This window comes from Canis lupus, chromosome 7, assembly GCF_048164855.1.
Source record: "Canis lupus baileyi chromosome 7, mCanLup2.hap1, whole genome shotgun sequence".
In the NCBI taxonomy this organism is placed as follows: Eukaryota; Metazoa; Chordata; class Mammalia; order Carnivora; family Canidae; genus Canis; species Canis lupus.
This window is the reverse complement of record NC_132844.1, coordinates 36,867,681-36,893,559: the sequence shown is the minus strand read 5'-3', so window position 1 is coordinate 36,893,559 and position 25,879 is coordinate 36,867,681. Positions and strand designations below refer to the sequence as shown.

General features: G+C 38.7%; 1 protein-coding gene across 6 annotated transcripts in view; it reads right to left on the bottom strand.

Moving 5' to 3' along the window:
* The window catches only part of SLC17A5 (solute carrier family 17 member 5), a 43,024-nt gene extending 18,126 nt beyond the window's left edge, over positions 1–24,898 (bottom strand). Inside the window, exons 1-9 of one of the 6 annotated variants that reach the window (XM_072832338.1) lie at positions 24,698–24,898; positions 17,324–17,520; positions 15,330–15,563; positions 11,540–11,627; positions 9,557–9,643; positions 8,402–8,520; positions 7,117–7,275; positions 3,645–3,777; positions 1,677–1,824 (exon numbers count right to left, since the gene is read on the bottom strand). In XM_072832338.1, the coding sequence (XP_072688439.1) occupies positions 1,677–1,824; positions 3,645–3,777; positions 7,117–7,275; positions 8,402–8,520; positions 9,557–9,643; positions 11,540–11,627; positions 15,330–15,563; positions 17,324–17,520; positions 24,698–24,791 (1,259 nt within the window). In that variant the 5' untranslated portion in view covers positions 24,792–24,898. Of the gene's footprint in view, positions 1–1,676; positions 1,825–3,644; positions 3,778–7,116; positions 7,276–8,401; positions 8,521–9,556; positions 9,644–11,539; positions 11,628–15,329; positions 15,564–17,323; positions 17,521–18,288; positions 18,467–24,697 lie in introns of those variants that run through there. The other 5 variants (XM_072832339.1, XM_072832335.1, XM_072832336.1 and 2 more) reach the window with 5 other exon arrangements.
* Between the last annotated feature and the right edge of the window lie 981 nt (positions 24,899–25,879).

Below are 25,879 nucleotides of genomic sequence, written 5' to 3'. Positions count from 1 at the left end.
GAGCCCACTTCACTACCTTCCATTTCTTCTCATTTGAAAACCAATCCCTCCATATGGGCTCTGAATCTCATTCCTTTGTGACCTCTACCAATCAGTAATTGTCACTTTTTTCTTTCAGCTTTTTTTTTTTTTTAAGATTTTATTTATTTATTCATAAGAGATACAGAGAGAGAGAGAGGCAGAGACACAGGCAGAGGGAGAAGCAGGCTTCGTGCAGGGAACCTGATGTGGGACTCGATCCCGGGACTCCAGGATCATGCCCTGGGCTGAAGGCAGGCACCAAACTGCTGAGCCACCCAGGAATCCCCTTTTCTTTCAGCTTATACCCTTCCCTTGTTTATTGGACTTTTCTCAGTATATTAACAACCTGGGTCTCTTTTGCCTTAAAAAAAAAGCCCCAAATCATCTTCCATCACTATGTGTCCATCTTTACCTTTTTCTTCTTCTCTCTTCATAGTCTATAGTTTTGAAATCGATGTTTATTGGCAGTGGTTCTCAAATTTTAATATCTGTGAAAACAACTTGAAGGAGCAACAAAATACAGATTCCTTCCCCAGCCGTGTGACCAGTTGTTCTGCTTTATTTTTAACAAGTGCTCCTGATGATTTTGATGTGGACGGGCTAAGGATCACACTTTTGAAATCCCTGCTTTATGTCACCAATCTTCACTTCCTTATCTTTCCATTCATTCTTTAAGTCACTGCAGCCTATCATCCTTCTTGTTCTACGGAAGCATTTTTACCAAGATGTTTAATGAACTTTTCCATCTGGAGAGGAACATTTTCATTCTTGCTTTACATGACTTCTCTGTGGCATCTGACATTGTTATTCAATCTCTCCCTTTGGGGATCCCAATCTCTACTTATTTTCCTTTTTGTGCTGCTTCTTTTCAATTATACTTGCATCACATTCTTCTCTTGATGAATTCCCATTTCATCATTGTTTTCTGAGTAATTTTATCCAATTCCATGGCCAATTCCACTACTCATATGTTGATGATTCCTAAATTTTTATCTCTTTTCCAGAACCTATTTTTGAATTGGAGATTGGATAATCTTCACTTCCTTGATATCAGATTCTTGAGTTTTCCTTCTATTTCTTTTGTTGCACCTTTTTAGTTTCCTGTTTTGGTTATTCCCCTCGTTCTGGGTGCTAAGTGTTTGCCAAGACCCAGTTCTGGGATTGCTTGTCACTCTCTCTCAAGGCAATCCTTATCTTTAAAAACTTCAAAATGCGGATTTTTTAAAAAAGATTTTATTTATTTGAGAGAGAGAGAGAGAGAGAGAGAGAGAGAGAATGAGTGGGGGTTAGGGGCAGAGGGAGAGGCAGACTCCCCACGGAGCAGGGACCTGGACACAGGGTTTGATTCCAGGACCCTGAGATCATGACCTGAGCCAAAAGCAGACGCTTAAATAACTGAGCCATCCAGGTGTCCCCAAAATGTGTATTATTATTATTCCCTAATTTTCATTTACAATCAGAATGCTCTTCTGAGTTCCAGATCCATAAATCAAACTGCCTATAACTACTATTTTCTAGATGTATTCACAAATATCTAAAATTTAACGTGTCTTAAAAATGGTTAAAATGGCATATTTCATGTTACATATATTTTGTCACAATTTAAAGCAATGCATTTAAAGTCAATCATAGCCAATCTTTATATTAGTACTCACGAAGGAGCAATATCCAGATGGTTGATGCTAAATCCAGAAGAGCAAAAGCCTCCCAGTGTTGTGGATATGGTTAAGAACACAACGGCCAATGAATAGTCACAACCTATAAATCCAGCGGCTACCAGGAATACCGCAGGTCCAATCATTCCTGGAGTTAAAAAGTTATGAACAGAAAAAGAAGCCCCAGTGTTACTGTTTGGTTGGGCTACCTTAATAAAGTATAAATCTGAGATTTGATATTACTGCCACCTACTGTAGAAACACTGTACTGCATAGAAGACTCATTTTCATGACAAAACAAAAACTGCTGGAAAACACATAATGCAACTAATCTAAAAGTAGAAGGAAAATATCATTATGCAATATTATTAAATATTCTTGTGACCAAGACTCAGCCAAAGTTCTACAAAGAGCAAGAAGAGAATGACTGAAAAATACAGTTCCAGAGAGAATCAGTAGTTGATACAGAATGAGATTTATTTATTTATTTATTTATTTATTTTTTTTTTTTCAGAATGAGATTTAAAATTCATATAACCAGGATGCCTGGACGGCTCAGTGTTTGAGCTCTGCTTTTGGCTCAGAGCGTGATCCTGGGGTTCAGGGATTGAGTCCCACATCGCGCTCCCTGCATGGAGCCTACTTTTCCCTCTATGTCTCTCTGCTTCTGTGTGTGTCTCTCATGAATAAATAAAATCTTTAAAAAAATAAAGTAAAATTCATATAACCAAAGAAGATTAAATAAACTCTATTGAATAAAATTAGAAAACAATTCATCTCAGTTTTAGCAACTGATAACAATATACATATTTTATTACAGGCAGTGAAGCACAAAATGCAAGTAACAGTAAGGGACTTCATGAGTGGGTTGCCATTTTTTCTCTGTTCTACAGAAGTGCTATCCAATAACTCTCTGTGATGATGGAAATGTTGTATATACCGCAGCTGAAGAACTTATTTTTAAGTTTCAATTAAGTGCAAAAAGCCATACATGGATAGTGGCTACCATATTGGACGGAGCAGGTGAACAGGAAGCCAAAAAAGAGAAGATTGGATCGAATCTAAAGGGGTCTGTTTCATTTGCAGGTGTGGAAAATTTCTTGAGAGTTGAGGTAAGCAAGCAATAGAATAGGACAGCATCGGCCAGCAGCAGCTGCACAGCAGGTGTTTGTAGGATCATCCTGAATAGGGCCCTGTTACAATATAATTTCCTAAGTATAGCCATCAGTGACTTCTAGGGTCTATACTTACTTAAGATCTTTAAAGAAAAATGAAATAATTGTCCTAGATAGTTTTAAAATTTACCTTTATGAGAGCAGTCTGAAACATGATTATTTATGGTTCCTTTGAGTTCTTTGATTTATAGCTCCTCATTTAATGTAATGATGTCAGTAACTGTTTTTGAAGTTGAAAATGTACCCACTTAGAAAAGGGATGCAGGCTTAAATATATTATTATTATTAATTAAAGATTTTATTTATTTGGCTGAGAGAGAGAGAGCACAAGCAGGGCAAGCAGAGAGGGAGAGGGAGAAACAGCAGATGCAGGGGTCTATCCTAGGGCCCTAGGATCATGACCTGAGCCAAAGGCAAATGTTTAACCGACTGAGCCCCCCAGGCACCCCTTAAATATATTATTTTCACTGCAAACTTAGAGTGGAAAACAGTGATTTATAAAATTCTGGAAATGATATTTAGCAAAGCAAGCCATATTTTTATAGTTATAAGACTATGATGGTGATAATAGGACATTATTAATATTAACCCTCAAATGCATGGTTCATAAAGAACAAATCATCTTGTACAGAAATGCACTACATGCATTAAAATATAGTGTTTTAATATGTGAACAAAATAAATGACTAATATCATTTTTGTTTTGCCTAGCACTATATACACAGTAAATATATATATATTTTTTTACAGTAAATACTTTAAACCAAAACAAACCCCGGTTCACTTCACTTACCTATTAGGCTAAAAACTCTTCGGACACATATTGTTGAAAAATTCCATTTTGCCCTTAAATTGTCAGCAGCTTGACCAGACAAGATCATACATAACCAACAGCCAAAGTAAGGCAGTGCAGATAGAAGCCCATTCTGGGAGGAATAAGAAGATAGAGAATTAATTATGGGGGAGAGAAAGAACCAAAACAACATCTACTTCCACCCATCCACCACCACTCAAAAAGGAAATTCATAGCAATATACTGTTGATATTTACACAGTCCAGTCTACTCAAGGTAATATTACATGTTATTTTCGGACTTGGGGTGCAGGTTCAGTAAAAGAAGACAACTCTATTAGCTATAGATTCTCCCTATGGAACAGTTTTTGGTCAATTTTTACTTCTTTATTTATATTTACATTTACACAACACATATTGTATATTACATATGTTATATACTTATATCTTAAGTTATATACAAAATTATAATATGTAAAATTACTATAAATATTTCTATTCATACACAAATCATTATGTTTTAAACTTCATATTATTTATATTTTAAATGATATAATTTATGTTTCATATAAATGTAGATATTTATATAAATAGAAAGATAGAAAATATTAAAATATATTTATAAATTATTATGTAAAATAGTGATATATATAAAATTTTATACAAATATTTTTATTATAAAATAATATATAGATACAGAAAACCACCTAAGTCAAATGTATAGTTTAATGGATTATTCTAAAGCACACCATCTAGGTCAGTTGTCCAGTGCACTACCACATTGCTCTGAGCAGAGGACAAAGGTAAATGAGGTGATAGACCTCTATTTTTCCCTCTTTTTTTTCCTTTAAGTTGCCACCTAAAAAAATAAAAGCAGCAGGAGATATGAAACAGAATTTATCATGGAAATGTGCTATTTGCTTTGTACAAAATGATTTGACATTTGGTTTTTTAGGAAATCACAAATTCTGTAAAATGAAGAAAACATAGCAGGGAAAGAAAAGAAATTTCTTTCCTCTATTCATTTTTCCCCAGCATAAACCTGGGGTGCCAAAATTAAATGGCCTAAGTCTGATAAGAACAAATGTTTTTATAGTTTGAGAAAAATGGGGACACCTTTTAGTATTTACAATTAATGTAGTGTTTTACAAAAAAGGTAGAAAGATATTTTATCAGTGATATTTAATCTGGTAATAATTCCAATTAAGCATCACGAATGGTACAAACCAAAAAAATCTATTGCTATTTTAAATTTATGCTTAAGAAAAGGTTTGGTTTTTTTCATCATAGTTTGTGGTCCTCTATATTCAGATGCTGTATGCTTCCAGTTCTACTTCTGTAGCTAAGATTTTTGTTTCTTTCTTGTAGTAAACTGAGTAATTTCTTCTTTAAATTTTATTCTATTTAGATTTCTACAGAGCAGGATCATTTCTATCATTATTTGTGGCAGAACCCTACACACAAATAAACCCAAGCAAATAGAGAAATGAATTTTCTGATCTTCGTCTTGTTCTCTGCTGCGATAAGACTGGTAATTCATCAGTTATTGAATTTCTTCACTTAAAGTTCAAATGTTAAAAACTCTCCTAACAACCTAAAACTACCTTCTGCAAACTACTATAAATCTTCAAAATTCACATAACCGTGGGCATCTTCCACAGTTGTTAAGTTTTCTGTTCAAGGATATGATTTCTTGTACTCATTTATTTTAAAAATTGATCCTAAAATATTAATATCCAAAATGGATTTTGCCCCAACTCTCACTGAGCTATAAGAAACAGGGACACTGGAATTGGGAAAAATTAGGAAAAAAGAAAAGTGAGGATAATTAATGAAGTTAAACCTCTATGAAAAAAGCAAAGTTATAACAAAGGATCAAGAGCTTTAAAATTTTAAGTTAATGGGGGACACCTGGGTGGTAGAGCAGAGCAGTTGAATGTCTGCCTTTGGCTCAAGGCATGATTCCGGAGTCCCGGGATCGAGTCCTGGGATTGAGTCCCGCATCCGGCTTCCTGCACGGAGCCTGCTTCTCCCTCTGCCTATGTCTCTGTGTCTCTCATGAATAAATAAATAAAATCTTTAAAAAAATGTAAAAAATTTTAAATTAATGAGATCATATGCCAAGCAAGCTTTATTTGGGACAAAAGTCAAAAAGGAATTCATTTTCAAAAGAGGCTTCTATACAACTAGAGAATTACTTTTACATTTCATTCACATTTCTTGGAATTTTCAAAGAAAACATTTTTTTTTAAATTTTTATTTATTTATGATAGTCACAGAGAGAGAGAGAGAGAGGCAGAGACATAGGCAGAGGGAGAAGCAGGCTCCATGCACCGGGAGCCCAACGTGGGATTCGATCCCGCCAGGATCGTGCCCTGGGCCAAAGGCAGGCGCCAAACCGCTGCACCACCCAGGGATCCCCAGAAAACATCTTTTTGTATAAAAATGCAAGATAAATGATTCTGGTTCTGATTTGCAAAATTTTCTCCCATTTAGTGGATTTTCATTCTTGTGTGTGTGTGTGTGTGTGTGTGTATTTTCATTCTTGATAGCATCCTTTGAGGCACATAAGTTTTTAATTTTGATAAGATCTAATTTATGTATTTTTTCTTTAGTCACTTATGCTTTTGGTGTTATATATAAGAAACTGTTGCCAAGGTCACAGTGATGTCTACCTTCTAAGTGTTTTATAGTTTTAGCTTTACATTTAGGTCTTTGATCTTTTATTTTGAAGGCAAAAACCCCACTAATTTTCCTTACAAACTGCCTCTTTCACCTCAGACTTTTCCTCAATCTCTTTAAAGACAAAAACCATCAGCGCAGATATTGTGATAGAAACTGACTCAATTCTGTGGGTTCAAAAGAATTGGCAGTTTCAGGAAGGCCTTTCTCATGCAGCTCTGCAATGGTAGCTCTGCCAGTGTCTAAATAATGCTGCAGAGCATGTCCTCTGCACAGCCCCCTCTCATCTGCCAGCATTGTCCTGCAACCAGCCCTTTGAGAAGTGAATATCATCATCTGCCATCCTGGCATGTTACTGGGGACTACTAAGACCTTTATGGTTAAGGGGGATGCCAGCCAAAAGATACCTTGAATCAAGTATACACTGAAAAAAAAAAGGAGGAAAAACTGTGAGGCAAAAAGAGCAGTCTCTAGAATTCGGTAAATGAATGGAAAATGGAAGATCCAAAATAAATTAATTTTAACAGATAAAAACAAATTTTGTGTGTAGTTTAGAAACGTACTCTTCATATAAAAAGGAGATGAGGGGATCCCTGGGTGGCTCAGCGGTTTAGCGCCTGCCTTCGGCCCAGGGCGTGATCCTGGAGTCTTGGGATCGAGTCCCACATCGGGCTCCCTGCATGGAGCCTGCTTCTCCCTCTGCCTGTGTCTCTGCCTCTCTCTGTGTCTCTCATGAATAAATAAATAAAATCTTTAAAAAAAATAAAAAGGAGATGATCATTTTTTCTTACCTCTTGAACATTGAACCTTAGGATCTCCTTCATGTAAGTAGGCAATAACGTCAATAAAGTGTAAAAAGTCCAGTTGTAAGAAAAATGTGCTACTACAATAGCCCAAAGCGGCAGTGATTTTAGCATGGGTATCCATGGCACTGACTTCTGTGATGAAAGCTGAAAAAGATAACAGGCACAATTAGTATATGCTGTGTTTATACCTAAACCTGCTCAGCAGAAACTCCATCCAGAGGGGAGCCTGGGTGGATCAGTGGGTTAAGTGTCTTGCTTTTGGCTCAGGTCATGATCCTGGAGTACCAGGATGAAGCCCTGTATTGGGCTCCCCACTGGGGGGGGGGGGTGCAGTTTGCTGCCCTTCTGTCCCTCCCCATCTTGTGCTCTCTCTCTTTCACCCTTTCTCAAATAAATACATGAAATCTTTAAGTAAAATAAAATGCGGGATGCCTGGGTGGCTCAGAGGTTGGATGCCTGTCTTTGGCTCAGGTCATGATCCTGGGGTCCTGTAATAGAGTCCTCCAATGGGCTCCCCACAGGGAGCCTACTTCTCCTTCTGCCTATATGTCTCTGTCTCTCTCTGTGTGTCTCTGATGAATAAGTAGATAAAATCTTTAAAAAAAAGAACATTTAAATAAAAGAAAATCTAGAACACATTATCAGCCTTGATTAGTAAATTCCAGAGATTTTTTTTTTGTAAAGACTTATTTATTTACTTAAGAGAGAGAGAGAGAGAAAGAACACAAGCAACGGAAGAAGGAGAGAAAGAGAAGAGGAGAAGAAGACTCCCTGCTGAGCACAGAGCCCAGTGCAGGACTGGATCTCATGACCCTGAGATCATGATCTGGGCTGAAATCAAAGCTGGATACTTAACCAACTGAGTCACCCAGTGCCCCCATAAATTCCAGAGTTTTAAACCAACTCTTTCAAAATCTTAAACAGCAATAGAAGAGTCCATGATTTGGGTTAAAAGAAAAAATAGAAATGTAATCTTACAGCTATAATGCCAACCCTAAACATTACTTATGAATGTCAGAATTCACCTGCACTATTAAATTCTCCATATATAAAATAAAATAGAGAATAGTTTTATAATCAAATTCAGAGGTTGACATAAGGGTTGAATTTCTCAGATTAAACAAATCAATACTTCATTTATTTCATTTGCTTGCTCTCTGCTTTGCCCAGAGCATACAAAATAGAGATATCTGTTTAAAAAACTGGTATTTCAATTCTGTAGGAAAAAAAAAATTCTGAAATTGCTTTAAAAATGTGCCAAAGTCCATACCTGATTTTTTAATGATGAAAGAATATATTCTTTTTCCTGGCGGGAGATTGTCTTGTGAGTCTCTGGAGTTTCACTAACTAAAAAGATCCATAAAATAAACCAAATGATGCCAACTATACCTTAAAATAGAAAAATAAATTAAATAAAATTAGAATGCACCAACAACAATTTTTACATGTCTTGAAAAAATTATGTAATTATAAACTCAGTGTAAAATTGGTTTCAGCTTAGTGTTGATTTCAAGTTCCACTCATACTTTCCTAATAGGATACTTGCTATCTGTATTATTTCCTGTAAGTTTTGAATAGAACAACTTTAACTACATGACTCTTTCTATCAGAGTCTACCAGACAAATATTTTTTTTTTTACCAGACAAATATTTTAAAAAAATAAATCCCCACAATCTATTATTTCCACAGATATCTGTTTTTGGTTTATTTTTAAAAAATATTTTATTTATTTATTCATGAGAGACAAAGAAGGAGAGAGAGAAAGGCAGAGACAGAGGCAGAGGGAGAAGCAGGCTCCATGCAATGCAGGGAACCCGATGTGGGACTTGATCCTGGGACTCGATCCTGGAACTTGATCCTGGGACTCCAGAATCAATCACTCTCTGGACCGAAGGCAGGCACTAAACTGCTGAGCCACCCAGGGATTCCCATTATTTTTTGTTTAGATTACAGATGTATTTCTGGATGAAATGTCTATGTGGCAATCTAATTTATTAGAAACATGTATCATCCTGCTTATGAGATTGAGAAATGAAAGACCCTGGGACTGGATAAAAAGAGAAAAAGATTAAAGCTACCAAGTGAGGGCACCCTACTTTTCTTGAGAAAAAAATCTTTTCAAAATAAAAATTTTTATAATAACCAACCCTGTAATTTTTGATAGTGAGTATAGCATTAAAGTCTTGGAATCAACAGCAGTTTCTATTGAGAAGTATTCCAAAATTAACATCACATCATAACTCAACTAGATCATTTTACCCAAAAAAAGTTAAAAAACGGATTATCAGTAAGTATTTTGGAATTTTGTGGTTTAGGGGTTGGTAACTTCAGTTAGTTGGAATATATATATTTAACCAATTATTAGACTATTACATTTTGGATTTATTACATTATGATTTAAGTTAAATTTTTGAGTAAACTTACCAAAAAGGTAGAAGACGTAAGTCCAGTTCATATAGAAACAAATTATTCCAGAAAGGGGAAGAGAAATTACTGTTCCAAGCTGTGCTCCTAGAACAACAACAAAGACTTTGTAAGCTTTGTAGACAGATAAACTAGGAGGGGACAGGTCTACTGCTTACAGAAGATGGGTAACAGATTCTCTCAAGGAATCATTTACTAGAAAACCCACAATATGTGAAACATACACATTAATTTGTAATTACATTAGTTACAACTATGTAGCTATTGATGAATTAGAACACATCATCAATATAGGACTTATTGTAACATGAGCTAGTAAATGCCATATTATTAGTAAATGTGTTAGAAATGTGCTTGGGGAAAGGTTCTAAGATAGTCTCTAAGGCTGATAAACATAACGTATTGCAGTACACTTGATGAAGAAAGAATGAACCTTTTAGTAAGCTAATTTGCCCAAAATATATTACAAGCAATTGTTTCAGATCAATAAATAATGAAATTCATTTTAATCACCAAATAGAAGACAATTTAGTAGGTATAGTGGCAGTTAAAATAATCAGATATTGTTTCTAGTGTCAGGTTTTAGAGGAGATAAAAATAAACAAAAATTATTACATGTTAGTTAGTGTTAAGTGTCACAGAGCAATGTGGAAGTTCAAATACAGGACAGATTATCTCTGACTTCCATAGGTTAGGAAAAGATATATGAAGCAGCAGTAGACTTTGAATGATGAGTAAGATTTTTGTACCATAGAAACAAGGTAAGAAAGAAGATATAGAGGCAGATGTAATAGGATGAGCAAAGGAATGGAAGTAGGGAAGCAGAGTGGGCTTGGGAACTTCTCTTAGGGTGAAGGAAAGGAACAGAAGACGAAGGCAGGAAAATAGGTTGGATAGTTATTGAATATCTACTCCACTGCAGGCACTATGTGCCAGGGACTAGCCTAGCTGAAATGAAGTGGCAAAGACTGTAAAGAATCTTGACCCTCCAGTTTGAGCTCAGACTTTACTCCATAGATAAATAGGAATCATAGGTAGTACTTGCTCATGAACTTATCATCAGATTTCTTATGTTAATCTCTACATGGCTTAAGAATCATCTTCTTAAAATATAAATTGGGTGATGTCTCTCTCTTTATTAAACATGTCTGATGTCTCATTGTATTGTGGAGGAAAAAAAAACATATAATAACTACATTTCTTCCTGTGGCCCATAAGGGTGATATAATCGGGTTCTTGTCTATTTCTCATCTTATGCCATTAACCCCTTTATTCAATAAGTTCTAGCCACCCACAGTGGTTTTTCATTTCTTTGAACTCTTATGTTATTTCCTGCCTGAGAGCCCGTGTACATGCTGTTCTGGTTGGTTGGAATGCTCCTCCTTCTGTTCTTTGCATGACTGGTTCATTCTCATCCTGCAGATTTTAGCTTACAGATCACCACAGAGAGGTCTTTCTCAACCACTGTATTTAAAAGCAGTCAGGTCCAAAAGTTTTCATTTGGTGCGTGAGCTGGTAAAATTATAATTCACATATAAAAGCTCATGCTACCTCACCTGTAGTTTAAAATGATGGCAAATAAATGCAGAGAAAAAAGATGTATGAAGACAGGGGCTGAGAGTCATGATACACTTATTAGACAATCAGATTAGAAATCACAACTTAAGGACAAAAGTGTTCAACTTTCCAGCTGTTGGACCTTAAAAAAAAAAAGCCATGGCATTCTCTATATAAACATCTGAATGAGCAACATGTCTTGAAATAAATGGTTGCAGATGGAGAAAATGACATTTGTCAAATAAGCCATATTGTTGTGTTGTTGAGCCAAAGAGAAAAATTAATAAAATTATACCTCTAAAACTTTATTTTTACCCAAAGGTGGCATCTGACATCATTTTGGTATGCAGGAGTTTTTTTTTTAACCCAAGGCTGATAAACACATAACAAATTCTAGCAATATTTTTATAAGAATAGTTACCTCACCTGCATATGAAATGCTAAGAAGCTTGCTCCTTTCAAGAGGGGGAGCCCATGAAGACCACATGGCATGCATAGCTGGAAATGTAACACCCTGAAGAGGGGAAAAAGATATTTTGGCTGAAATACAAGGTGGTTTGGTTAATGTTTTAAATCAGTTGAGTCTTTTGTTGTAAGAGAAATTTCTGGATACGAACTAAACTAGAATTGGGTTCTGTGAAGTGAAATTTTTTCACAATGTTGAGTGAAAGTACCTAATAGTGAAGTACTTCCAAAATCTGAACAAAGATTTATGGATTCTGTCAACTGGTTTGAGGATTATAAGACAAGGGTTACAATAAATCTAAAAGAATAAACTGCATGATGACATAAAGGAATCCCTCTCAAGATCAATTTTACTCATTGACTTTATTAATGGCCTGAATAAAACAGGAATATTACTACCAACATAAAACTTTTAAAAATGGTGAGCTAATACTTTGGGATACTAGAGTAAAAAGAAAATTCAAAGAACACTGACCTTAATTAATAAGAAAAATTGTCCTACAGAAAACCCTGATGAATTTAATTAGAGTGTTTATAGTCTTTTTTTTTTTTTTTTCTTTCTTGGTGATAACTAGCCTAGTAAATGCCAGTTACTGATATGAAGAGGCAATGGAACAGAGGAGGGAGGAGGGTCACAGAGACTTGGGAGAGGAGGAGATGCTGGGGGAGAATGGGAGGGAATACATTTTGGTAGATTCTAAGCAGTGGATTCACAGCTGTCTTTGGCCACTCACTAACTGTAGCCTCACAAAGATTAGTTAACCTCCTTGAACTTCAGTTTATCTATATAAATCAAAGATAATAGTCCCTGTCTTGCATGACTGTTATAAAACTAAAGGGTAGCTAGTGCTATTATTAATGGAGACAAGAATAAATGCTTTAACACTTTGTACTTTCTGCTGATTTTCTGAAAGAAAGAAAGAAAGAAAGAAAGAAAGAAAAAAAGAAAGAAAGAAAGAAAGAAAAAAAGAAAGAAAGAAAAAAAGAAAGAAAGAAAGAAAGAAAGAAAAAAAGAAAGAAAAAAAGAAAGAAAGAAAGAAAAATCCCAAAGGAGGGCAAAAATGATTTAGACAGGGGAGTCTGGGTAGCCCAGTTGGTTAAGCGGCTGACTCTTGATTTTGGCTCAGGTCTTGATCTCAGGGTCATGAGATGGAGCCCTGCATGGGGCACCATGATCAGTGTGGAGTCTGCTGGAGATTCTCTCTTTCTTTCTCTCTCTCCCTCTCTCTCTGCTCCTCCTGCTCATGCTCTCTTTCTCTCTCTCAAATAAAAAAAATCTTAAAAAATGATTTAGAATCTGTATCATGGGGCATCTGCAGGATGAGTCATTACAGAGTAAAGAATAAGGTGTCAGGAAACATCCACAGAGGTTATGCTGTGGAAAATTTTTTTATAAAACACTAAGGACAATATAGGTATATTTATGGTGAATCAGATGCTGGAGATGAAAGATGCTGACCTAAGCTTATGGATGAGGCAATACACATGTGATACATACTGGAGGAGGAGAGAAAGACAAAAGAAGAATAAACACAACTTAACTTTATTCAGAAGTAACACAGTCCTGAGAAGCAGTCGTAATATAATCAATACACTATGATGCTAAATTAGCGGCACCACAGACAAGAAGCTAAGATACGGAAATACATTCAGCAAGGAGATTCAATATCTGGGTCAGAGAAAATATCCTACAATTATGTATATTTTACTTATGTAAGTAGAAGAACCTGGAAATAAGGGGGTGATTTTTATTTTATAGTCAAAAGAGTTTATTTAGTACAACTTTATTTGATAAGGACAAAATAAGAATGCAAAGATGAGTGATCAAAGCTTTAATTTAAAAAGTACTTTGCAATTTCCAAAGTATTCTAGTAATCATTATTAATCTGAGCTATGATTGAGGATGGGGCAGGTATTTTAGTCCCAAATTTAAAAAATGATGGAACTGAGGTCTACAGATTAAGACTTACCTAAGGTTTCACCATTAGATACAGTGGAGTTATTATTCAAACTCTGGTCTTATGACTCCAGCTAGTGTTTTTCCAACACAGCACGATACATCACTATGTAACATAACATAAGCTTTATGCTATACACCAAACCCAGAGGACACTATTTCGCTTGGGTTAAAGAAATGTTAAGAGAAAAATAAACCTATGCCTCAGTTTCACAGGTAGAAGCTCAAAGTTAGAAACAAAAAGAGATTATTATTTAAAGAAAGAAGTACAGGGGTGCCTGGGTGCCTCAATCAGTTAAATGTCCGACTCTTTTTTTTTTTTTCAAGATTTTATTTATTTATTCATGATAGAGAGAGAGAGAGAGAGAGACAGAGACAGACAGAGACACAGGCAGAGGAAGAAGCAGGCTCCACGCAGGGAGCCCGACATGGGACTCAATCCCGGGTCTCCAGGATCACAACCTGGGCCGAAGGCAGGCACTTAAGCTGCTGAGCCACCCGGGCTATCCCAAATGTCCGACTCTTGATTTCTGCTCAGGTCGTGATCTCAGGATCATGAGATCAAGCCTCGTGTTGGGCTTTGTGCTGGGCATGGAGCATACTTAATGATAATCTCTCTCCCTTTCCCTCTATCCCTCCTCCCTGCCTCCCTTTCTTTTCCTCTGTAAGATACATATATACATACATATAGAAGTACGTATTATGAAATGCAAAAAAGAAGTGGAAAGGAAAAGAAAGATAAGGCATTACAATTTTCAAAAATGGTAAAAATCTTAGAAGAGAAAAAAGAGATAAAAACTGAAAATTCTCAAAGCAGCAAAAAGGTCAGAAGAATCACAAAACTAATGATAAATATATGAATGATAAATTATTTGTATCTAAGTTAGGGAACAACAACAACTAAAAGAACAAAGAGGAAGCTCTTTGAATAACAGCACACCTAAAATTAAACAAGGCAATTTGACAATTCATTGTGTAAAATGTATTTTAGATCCGGGCAATCAATGATAAGGCAGAGATAATCTGTGGCCAAAGTTCAAAAGGTAAGGATGGTTTGTCTATCTTAACCGTTTTAATAGTGGTTTATATTAAGATAATACTTTTCTCCTGAAGTAGCAGTGAGTAGGAGCTATGAGGTATCCCCTGGAAAGTATCTTCTCTGATCTTTTAGCAAACCTTCCATTTTCCATATGCTTCCATTTGAGAACTCTTTGAGCTCACTGATATGAAATCTATTCAGGTTATTTTCTAGTTAATCATTTTTCTCTTTCTTCTCTTCTCCTCTCCTCTCCTCCCCTCCCCTCCCCTCCCCTCCCCTCCCCTCCCCTCCCCTCTCCTCTCCTCTCCTCTCCTCTCCTCTCCTCTCCTCTCCTCTCCCCTCCCCTCCCCTCCCCTCTCTTCTCTTCTCCTCTCCTCTCCTCTCTCCTCCCCTCCCCTGCCCTCCTCCTCCTCCTTCTTCTTCTTCAAGATTTTATTTATTTACTCATGAGAGACACAGAGGGAGAGACAGAGATATAGAAAGAGGGAGAAGCAGGCTCCCCACAGGCAGCCCAATGTGGGACTCGATCCTAGGGCCCTGGAATCACGACCAGAGCCAAAGGCAGACACTCAAACAGTGAGCCACCTAGGTGCCCTAGTTAATCATTTTTCTAATTAAAAAATAAATCCCTATTATCTCCCTATTATCTTCAGATGTTAATTTTTGGTTTATATTCATATCAAAGAATGACACCTTTAAGAAGAAAAGAAAGTGATACAGGGTAAGAAGAAAAACAAAAGAGAGAAAAAAATTACCTCTCCTAATCCTTCTAGTGCCCTGAGTACAATGAGGGCTCCAACTCCAAAATCTGCAGCAATGGGAGTGAACAGGGTAAAGACAGCAGTGCCAAGGATCCCAAATCCTAGCAGCAGTTTCCCCCCGACTTTGCTGGCAATATATCCTCCAGGAATCTGGGTGATGATGTAGCCGTAAAAAAAAGAACCGAGAATCCATCCTTGAGTTTCTGCATCCCATTGGTACCTTTTACCCTATAAAGAGTAGGAGGTAAAAAACAACTTCTTAAGACCTTGACTAAATAGCTTCTTTGTCTAATTGGCATGTTAGTACATATAAATGTAATTTTGAACCACTGTTTCAGACTGAAGAACTTGCAAACTTTCTACCAGGTAGGTGAGTCACACAATACAGGCATGCAATTTCTAGAAGTGAATGGACAATAATTGAAAGCCATAAAGTTGAAGAAGGCCTGCTGTTTTATGAAACTAGACTATAGGATCAGTTGTAGAGGTTTTATAATGACCATAACCAAGAAGGCTCAAAAAAGAGGCACAGATTTAATCCAGAAATTCTACCCTGGTGGCTGAGCTAGGCTTTGGAGCCAGGGCTGGGTTCAAGCCTAACTCTATTCCTTATTGGATTTGTGATCCAGAAGATTAAATGAAAAAGGCCTCACACATACTAAGTGTTCACTTACCGTTGGTTATTAGTATGTACAAACTGCACAGATATAGATCATTAATATTTCCCTGATTCAGAACAAGCACTTGAAGTCATACGAAACAAGACAAAAGAGTTAAGAATTTAAACCAAGCCATAGACTTCATCTGGGTAGGAAATGTCTTTTAATTAGTAGCAGCACACAGTAAGGTCATAATGAAGAGTCAGTGACAGATCTGAATATCTGACATCATTAATTCACAGTTGTATCACTGAGTCAATGTGTCAAGAACCATTTCAGGATTTCTTTTTACTGCCGATATAAAGCAGATGAAGATCACTAGCTAGATCAACAAAAGCATTTGCCAAAAGGAAAGATACAAAGCACCCCTCTAAGTATCCTTTTTTGAAGTATGAATTTGTAACTTATCTATAGAATTCTTGGATTTTATGAACTATCCAGAAGTTATAGAAGTCACAGGTTGAGGTAGGGAAAGTGGGTGATGTGTATTCAAACATGTATCCAGCAATATTATTAAAGTTTTTTAATAATCAATTAAAATTTTTTTGGTAAGTCATTATTTTGTATGTTTGCTTGTTTGGGCAGAAACCCTCTTCCATGCTTGGATGCTCCTGTTTGTAAATGGCACAGGAGACTAACCTAAGTGTGATCCAGCTCCTTTGTGGGCACTGAAAAGGGATGAAGATATACTCATAAAAAAGGACACCAGCCTTTTTTCCTTTTCTATCTCCCCGTGTGATAAGCAAAATAAAATGTTTTAAGTATGCAAAATTCAGTTCTGAACAAATGGTGAGCATACACATCAATTCCACTATAACATGAAGCAGGCAAAGTGATTTAAGCAGTTTAGGTTAGGCATGTATAATTTTGGAGAAGAATGTCGTAAGAAATTGACCTGTTCTTATTTTTCATCCTGTAGATGACCTAAACTCTCCTGCAACCATAGCCTTTTTTTTTTTAACCATAGCCTTTTAAGTAAAACAGCTATTGAATAATAGTCCCATAAAAACCATATAGTGACATCAAAAACAACCAAAGTTTCTGGTATGCTAAACAGGTTTTCCAAATTATCTTCAAGGATGGTTGGTATGTTTATAGAGGAAACTGAGAAACTACTTTTCAAACAGATCAAAGTGCATTACACCAAGCAGCAGTAGCTGTAGTTACGTTACTATTCAACCAGTTCCTGAAAAAACACAAAAGAAAAAGACTCAGAGCTTACAGGAATAAAGTGTTTGCAGTTTCTATAGGATGAAGAAAGACCTTTCAGTATTTTTACTTGGACATATTTTAGGATTAAGATTGCTTGTTTAAAAAAGTAGCACTTACCGTTTGATTATGAAGAACTTTTATGGGAGCAGAATGCTCTGCACATTCCTTAGAAGTTCTATTATCTGCTAAAGTTGTATTTGAATCTACCATATCCACTAATGCAACACTCAGATTCACACGTAATGCATAGAGAACGAAGAAACCAAAAAAAGCCAAAACTGCTAAGTTGTAACGAGCAGAGCAGCACACTGGAGCTGAAATAAATATTGGGAGACAACTTTCACTAGAGGAATAACTGAGGTGATATTGTCTAAATTACTAAAAAGGTTACTTTTTAGAAGTACACAAATTAATAAATCATGAATATTTTTCTGAGAATATTTTCAGGTTAAGCATATCTCAAAACATTTATCAAAGAGAATTTGTTTTCGGTAGCTGTAGTTTTGATAAATATTTAACACATGAGAGCCTGGACTATCAGATAGTTTCTTAAGACATGAAGGCAATATAGCTTTATCAGCTTTGCTCAGAAAAATGTCTATTACAGGAGTGCCTGGGTGGCTTAGTCAGTTGACTCTTGATTTTGGCTCAGGTCATGATCTCAGGATTGTGAGATAGAGCCCCAGGTCGGCTCTCCACTGGGTGCAGAGCCTGCTTTAGATTCTTTCTCCCTCTCCCTCTGTCCCTCTCCCTCCCATCATCCCACACCCTACCCCCCCTTGCATGCATGCTCTCTTGCTCTCTCTAAAAAAAAGAGAAAAATCTCAATTATACAGTCAAACCTAAATCCCTATCCCGGTCAGTTGATAAAGATGCAAGAAAAACAGATAAGGGTTTTAATGGCATCATTATTTCTAAGAAACAATGTAAAACCTGGCCAATCAGTACTAGAATACTCAATACAGCAAAGCACTGATATTATGGACTTATGGATTAGTAGCCATCTCATTGTAATTGTAGCATGGCACAAAAAGTTTCCTGCCTAGGCTAGGGCATGAAACCCCTCTTGATAAATTTCTTACCTTGAAAAGTATCCTCAGAGGCTGGGTTTGAATCAGAAGCCATGATTAATACTTAAGGCCCTCCTAAACTAAATGTATGTAAGAATCCAGAAGCAAACTTGCAGAATCTATGACAGTTGCAGCATCTGTGACAGTTGCTCAGTTGAAAGTGCTTAAAGGGCCCACATTAAAAAAGGAAGCAAGTGAATGTGCCGCAAGGATTGGAAAAAAAAAAAAAAAAAGGAAGGTGGAATTGGTCGGCGGAACCAATGAAAGATCATGTGAGAGGAGGAGTTTTGATCTATTTTTTACTTTAATTACAGGCGTATGCACATTATTTGGTCTTTTTCTTCTTTTGCTGAGTTGCGAACTGGAGAGGAGACAGGAATTTAGGAAGTTAAGGTTGATTGATCCCTTAGTGACAGAGAGTGGCTAATCCAGGATTGTACACCTTTAAGTTTGGTAGATACCGAGTGTTTGATAAATAGCTGTCAGAATATATAAACATCTATTTTACGTGGTAATGACAATCTAAAGTTAAATACATATACATGAATATACATATGCTTTTATTTGGTAATGACATATTAACACTGTACCTGTATGTGTCTTTTCCCCTACTCAGGAATCCTAGTGCTTTCACTGACTCAACCTCAAACAACTACCTTTTTCAGAGTACAAAGGTTTTAGTGCTGATTCAGGCTGAAGTATTCATGAATATGACATAATTCTACTTAGGGTTATATTAATGTATCATGATCCATCTCACTTTTCTGTAAGCCCTCACACACTTAACCACTGCAATCGATTTTTCCTCTGTTCAGGAATTACATCATTGACCAGAGCATTTTTCATTTGGCATTCTTGACTCTATACAGGAATATAGCTATTATAATTATGGCACTACTGCCATAGATCCTGACCTGTGAGAATTGCGTTGGCAGTTCTAAGGCTCTGTTCATGCTGTCTCTCTTACCTGAATCCAGACACACGTGCTCTCTGTTGCAACCAAACAGGCTGCTGTCTAGTTAAGAGACTTTGGAGAGTGTAAGGCATGTTTTGTCTTCCTCCTGTGTTGGACAGTACTACACAGAGGTCTGGAGGGGGGACTCATAATCTTGCCAGCTTTGGACAAGCAAAGCATGTTACTTGAAGTAATCTGGAGGAAGAAAACTCCAGGTATATGTACTATCTGCTTTGCCAAGGTACTATTTACAAAGCTCATTTCGTTTTTCAGCAGAGGAATGACAGCAGGTAATTTATGGTTTCAAGAGCTTCTCTGGTTGTTGTGTGGAGATTACAATGGGGGAGGAGTATGAATGGCGGTGGAAGATGTAGACTCAAAAGATCTCTTAAGTTTACTTACAGAAAATGGTAGTTTTCTAGGGAAGAGATGAAGGTGGCATAAACTAGAATAAAGCAGAGGCAATGGAGAGAAATGGGCAGATGTGAGATAAATTTAAAAGCAGAACTGACAAACCATGCCTATGTATTAGATGTGGAAGTAAGTGAAAGGGAGGGATGAAGTTACTAGTAATTCAATTTACTAATTAGTCTAGACAACTTTGTTTTATGCCACTCTGACTCGTAATGTTACTACACCTCTCTATCCTATTTGCAGTTACCTTATTTTATTGTAATCAGTTTCTCCCCATGTGATGCTTGATTTGGACTATGATTATAATATCCTATGAAGATGTTGGGCTAGCAACTTGATATTACTTGAGAAACTGGTCTAGAAGTTATGGATCAGGCAATTTTAACTTTTGGGGGCACAATCAATAATCAGAAAATAAACAGCCAACACAAATGTCATAAAGTTTATGGCTATGTGGTTGTAAGAGATATTAAAAATATATCTTTTTAAAAAATAAAAATGGCTTTATAAAAATGGCTGTTGCTTACAAATCAGTCAGAAAAATTTTATTTCAAGAAAGCATGGTGACAAGAAAAAATGTGCCTGTGAATTTGGATAATGTTTGAAATTGGTCCAACAAAAGAATGCTTGTATCATGAAGAGAGAGAACATCCATCAAGCATTCGTCACATTGAAATCAAGTTCAAAGCAAAATCATGCTTGCATAACGAACAGAGCACCCATCAAAACAAACATCAGCTTCTAAAATATGGTTTAAATTTAGGAACGTGGAGTGGGTGTAATAAAGAACACAGGCTAATTTAGAGAGAAGGAAATCTGAGAATGAATGTCAGTCCTGAATCTCACTGGCTGTGTGTCTTTGGAAGAAGTTACTTAATAGTTTTCATTCTTGTGGCTCAGTTGGTTGAACATCTGACTCTTGGTTTTGGCTCAGGTCAAGATCTCAGGGTCCTGGGATTGAGCCCCGCATTGGGCTTGGTGTTCAGTGCAGATAGTCGGCTTGTTCTTCTCTCTCCTCTCCCTCTGATCTCCCCCTCCCCAGCCCTGCTCCTCCACCTCTTGCACTCTTTCTCTCTCAAATAAATGAAATAAATAAAAAAAAAAGTTTTCATTCTCAGGTTTCTTGACTTTAAAGTGAGGTAACCACCATCCATTTCACTGGGTTGTGTGTGGATTAAATTAAATACTCTAGAGCAGTTATGATAAGCACCCAGCAAAAGTGAGTTCCTTTCTTATTCACCCTGAAGAAAGTTATACCAATAAGATTAAGCGCTAAAATATATGCGTGTAACAAGTGGCCAAGGAGTCACATTAAATTGCTTGAGCGCACATATGTGTGCGCATGTGTGTGCATGTGTGGTGTGTCAGGGAAGGCCTCTTGGAGAAAGAACATTTATACTTAGTCTTTGAGGCATTGAGAGTGGAGGGGTAATTGTCTGGAAGCATCATCCATGTGGAATAAGGTAGAGTCAATCCCATCAATTAGTACATGGCAAAAGAAAATAATAACCCCTTGAGGCAGCAGTGAGGAGTGAGAATGATATGCCCAGAAGGCCAGGTCTCTGTTGAAGCAAGGATGTGGGTGGAGTGAAGGCTGGTGAATACCTGAGAATACCAGGCATTTAGTTTTTGTGCAAGGGTTTGGCAGTGGGGACGAGCAAGGGTACTGATTGTGAGGGGCTGAGACTGAGGTGGAAACTCCATGGTTAGGAGTATTGGCCCACACAGATGATGATTTTTCCTAGAAGAAGGTGGGCACTGGACATTATGAGCCCTCATGGCCCAGGAATTGCATTAAAAAAGATTTCCTGATCCCTAGATGGCTCAGCGGTTTAGCTCCTGCCTTCGTCCCGGGCGTGATCCTGGAGTCTTAGGATCGGGTCCTACATCAGGCTCCCTGCATGGAGCCTGCTTCTCCCTCTGCCTGGGTCTCTGCCTCTCTCTGTGTGTCTCTCATGAATAAATAAATAAAATCTTTAATAAATAAATTAATTAAGTAAAAAAAACCTTAAAAAGAAAAAAGATTTCCTATCTAACATGAATACAATATGTTTTGTGTTTAAAAAGGGTAATATTCAACTGTTTTATTCTGCCTTATGGGTAATTAATTCCTGCTAAATCCTTATGTATTCTTAGCTTCCATATTAATACCCATTTATGTGAAAATGCCAAATTTCATTAAAATGGATTCAGTTACTATTGGTTATCACATCATGACCCAATGGTCCAATGACTCAAGGGCATTTGCCTTCATTCTGTAACATGGTTGCTCTCTACCAGCATTCCATATCTTATATTTAAGACTGTATTCACACAGGAAGTATATTTGTGAAACTCAATGCTGGTGTAACTGAACCCTGAATGTAACCCCCTCAACAGAATAGTAGAGGCAGAAATCCAAACAAATAAAACATCCCTCTCCCATCAATGAAAACAAAATTCTGGGCACAGAATGAACTATTACAAGCTAGAAATCACAAGTTCCAATATAGCAATACCATGAAGAATGGGGACCTCATTTTGCTGTGCCCAACTTCTCTGAGGAATGCAAAATCTAAACGGTCTTTATTGATAATAATAATAATAGTAACTAATATTCAGTATGTACCAAACTCTTCTAAGAATTTCCTATTAACTCATTTATTCCTCATAATAACCCTATAAGTTAGGTATAGTATTTTCCCTGATTTATTGATAAGGAAAGCATAGAGAGTTTAGGTAATTGCTAAAGCTCACACAGCTAGTTAGCAGAGCTAGGTTTGGCAGTTAGGGATTCTGACTCCAGATCTATGCTCTGTCTTTTTAAAACATATTTAAAGGTTTTATTTATTTATTCATGAAAGACAGAGAGAGAGAGAGACAGAAACATAGAGGGAGAAGCAGGCTCCCTGCGGGGAGCCCTGTGAGGGACTCAATCCCAGGATCCTGGGATCAGGACCTGAGCCAAAGGCAGACACTCAACCACTGAGCCACCCAAGGTGCCCTCTGCTCTGTCTTTAAACACAAAGAAATGTCTTAGAAGCCCTAAAATTGATTTTCCCTAAGACTAATGAGCACATTTTTGGTGCAACAGTATCTTGAAAATTCACTTAATCAAATGTAAGACATATGTCATTCATAAAAAAGTAAAACTCCAACTGGTATAAAGTGTGAGAAATGAAGAATTTTCATGTGTGGGAGGGGAAGCTTTGCTCTTCCTTGCTTAGTTCCCTCCCTTCCTCCTACCTAAATTTAGCAGAAAAATCTATAGACTTCCTCTGGTTTCTCAGTGTTGAGCCAGCCTCCCCCCATCATTTTAGTGTGCATGTCTGAAATCCACCAGGCTGAGTAAAAGCAAATGCTTGAGGGGCAAATAATAGTGGGGTTATTAAGAATCCATCATATTACATCAACTTGAGGGGCATTAATTTTTAACACTCAAGAAACATATCTTAATTTTAGCTTTCTTAATAAAGAAACACTATGTATAATTTAAAACCACGTCAACATATACACGGTGGAGTGGGGGGAACTCTCAAATTTGTGATGGATCAAGTAAAAATGATTAAGGATTTTTCAAACAGGAATTTCTCAAATATAACACAAGTGGCTACATCCAACTTTTGGGAATGTAACCTCTGTGGCCCTTGGTTCTCTATGTATAAAATGATGCATCACCAGATGGTGGTTAGTTTCTAAGGTCTTTTTATTACTGTAAAATAATTATGATGTATATTTTATCAGCCTTTCTCTCCTGAAAATCAAAACTATACACTTAGGCATAGATAAGGTACAGCTATGTATATTTTCTCAACTGCAACACAATATAGTAGCCTCCAGGGAATATCTTGAATATTTCTGTATTTCCATGCTAGACTATTTTACAGAAGATTATAGAAATGAAACCGTGTATGCCACAGAAAAAGCTCAGTTTATGGAACTAAGTCCACTCCCAGGTAAAACATCATTGGTACAGTATTTACACTGAGTGTCCTCAAAAATAAGCTCCAACCCGTGGATGGAGCTCTTACGTTGCCACATCTACTGCCACCATCTGGTGACATTAAAATCAAATTTAAAAAGATACCACAGGATGATCCTGTTTCTGGTCAGGAAAAGTCAAATTTCTAATTCAACTCTGTTTCTCATGCACACATCTTTGAGACTACAGAATGCATGCAAACGGATTTATTCCTTAGTTTTAATTACTTTTAAAGAAGTTACATTTATGTTTGTAAATGTAGGTATCCGTATTAAAGAGCAATATATTGTAATTTCCCCAAATCGAGGGAAGATACATGTTATGAAGTCCTTCTTTTCTATTTGCTGCAAGACCACAGGCAAATTATAGCAGAGTTTTAAAGGTATTCGATCTTGAGGATAACTAAGCTGTTTCCTCACTTAAATCATAGAGGGCTGCGATGTAATCGTAAACTACCATATGGAAACAAAGTCAAGATATTCGCTGGGTTATGCAATAGTTTTCCTCCACAAGCACGCAAATGTGAACCTCAGTCCTCTTTCTGGGTCTCGCTGCTCGCCCCGGGCGCTACCAGATTGCCCGCCGGCTGACAGCAGCTGCGGAAACCTGGCGGTGACAGGGAGGAAGAGCGGCCAGCTCGGGCCAACCCTTTGCCCACCGCTGTGCAGCTTTCTTTCCCGGCTCGCTTCTACTCCGGCTCTTCCGCCCGGCCCTTTGCTCACTGATTTACAGGTTCTCCTACAATACATTCCTCCATGGGGTCCCCTGCTCGGTATGACCGACAACTGCCCGGAGCCCAGCACCGGCGGCGCCCGGCAGCTCCCGCCCAGACCCCGCGGGGCTGCACCTGCCGAGGCCCCACCCAAGCCTGCAGCCCGGCCCGGCCTCACGGTCCCCGCCCGACCCCCAGAACGGCTTCTGGGCACCCAGGTGGGCGGGGGCTAAGCGGGGCCCGGCCGGCCCCCCCCCCAGTTCCCTCGCGCCTCGGCTTCCCTTCCTCAAGACCCCTGACACCTAAGCAGCTCTGGTCCCCTCGGCCAAGGGCGCGGAGTATCCTGGCCCCCCCGCCCCGGGACAGGTCCGCTGCTCACCGGCTTCCACCCGCGGGGTGCTCTGCAGGAGGGGCGTCCTATCTGAGCCCTCCTCGCCATCGCTCGAGGCCAGGCCCCGAGTCGGGGACCTCATAACGCCCCCCCGAGAAGCAGGAGCGCTATCCCGGCGGAAAGGAGATCCGGGACCGGACCGCAGAAGGCCGGGGCCGCGCTGGCGGGGCGGGGCGGCGGCGCTGGCTCCGCCCCGGGCCTGGCCCCGCCCCTCAGCCGCGCGCTGTCACCGCGGCCCCGCCCCCAGGCGGCCGCGCCGACGCCGGCTCCGCCCCCGCCGCCATCTTGGGTGCGGGCGACGCGGGCCACGCGGGCGGGTGGCGCGGTGGCGGTGGGGTCATCTCGCCCCTGGGGCTCTGGGCGTGCCGGGTCGCCGTTGGTCCCCGGGCGACGCTCTCCCCTCTTGCGGCTCCCTGGTAAAGCGTAGGGGCTGACCCTCCGGGGCCCGGGGCCCCTGGAGGCAGCCGCGAGGACTGGAACGGCGCATAATTGAGGGGAGGACTTACGTCGAAATGGGGGAACTGGATGGTATTTGACGTTATCAGTCGCAAGTTGACATGAATATTAGCAACCCTGGTACCATCTACCCGTGACAGCATATTGTCCCTAAAGTCGTTTTTTGCGGAGGAAAATCACCACATGGAAACCTTGTTCAGTCCTATGGAATCGCCGATTTTGTGGGGCAAAAATGGCAATACCGTCAATTACATATGCTTCCACCTGCAGAGCCCTCTCATCTGTGTGATGTCTCTGTGTGCAGCGTCTCCCTAGGTCTAGTTCGAATAATAATAACTTCTGACATTTGCTGACTGAAAGAGGAAAATGGACCAGTCGGCCTTGGGGGCGGGGGTGTTGGGGGATGGGCCGTGGGCGTGGGATGGGGGTGGCCCTGCAGTCCCGACCTGGGCTTCGGTTGGGTTGCTATCCTAATAGAGTCCCGGAGAGAGGGGAAATAAGATGTTAGATGCCCTTGGGGAACTCGCTGTAGTCGGGAAGACACAGGATGTTAATTTAAAAAGCCAGGACAGAAGCCCGGTGAGGTCCACGTGGGAAAAATGGGAGGGTTACCCTCACCCGGCGCAGAGTGGGGATTTCTGAAGGAATCCCCCCCCCACTTCCGGATCAGTAAATGCTAGGAAGGTTGTCAAGTTAAAACAACAACAAATCAAG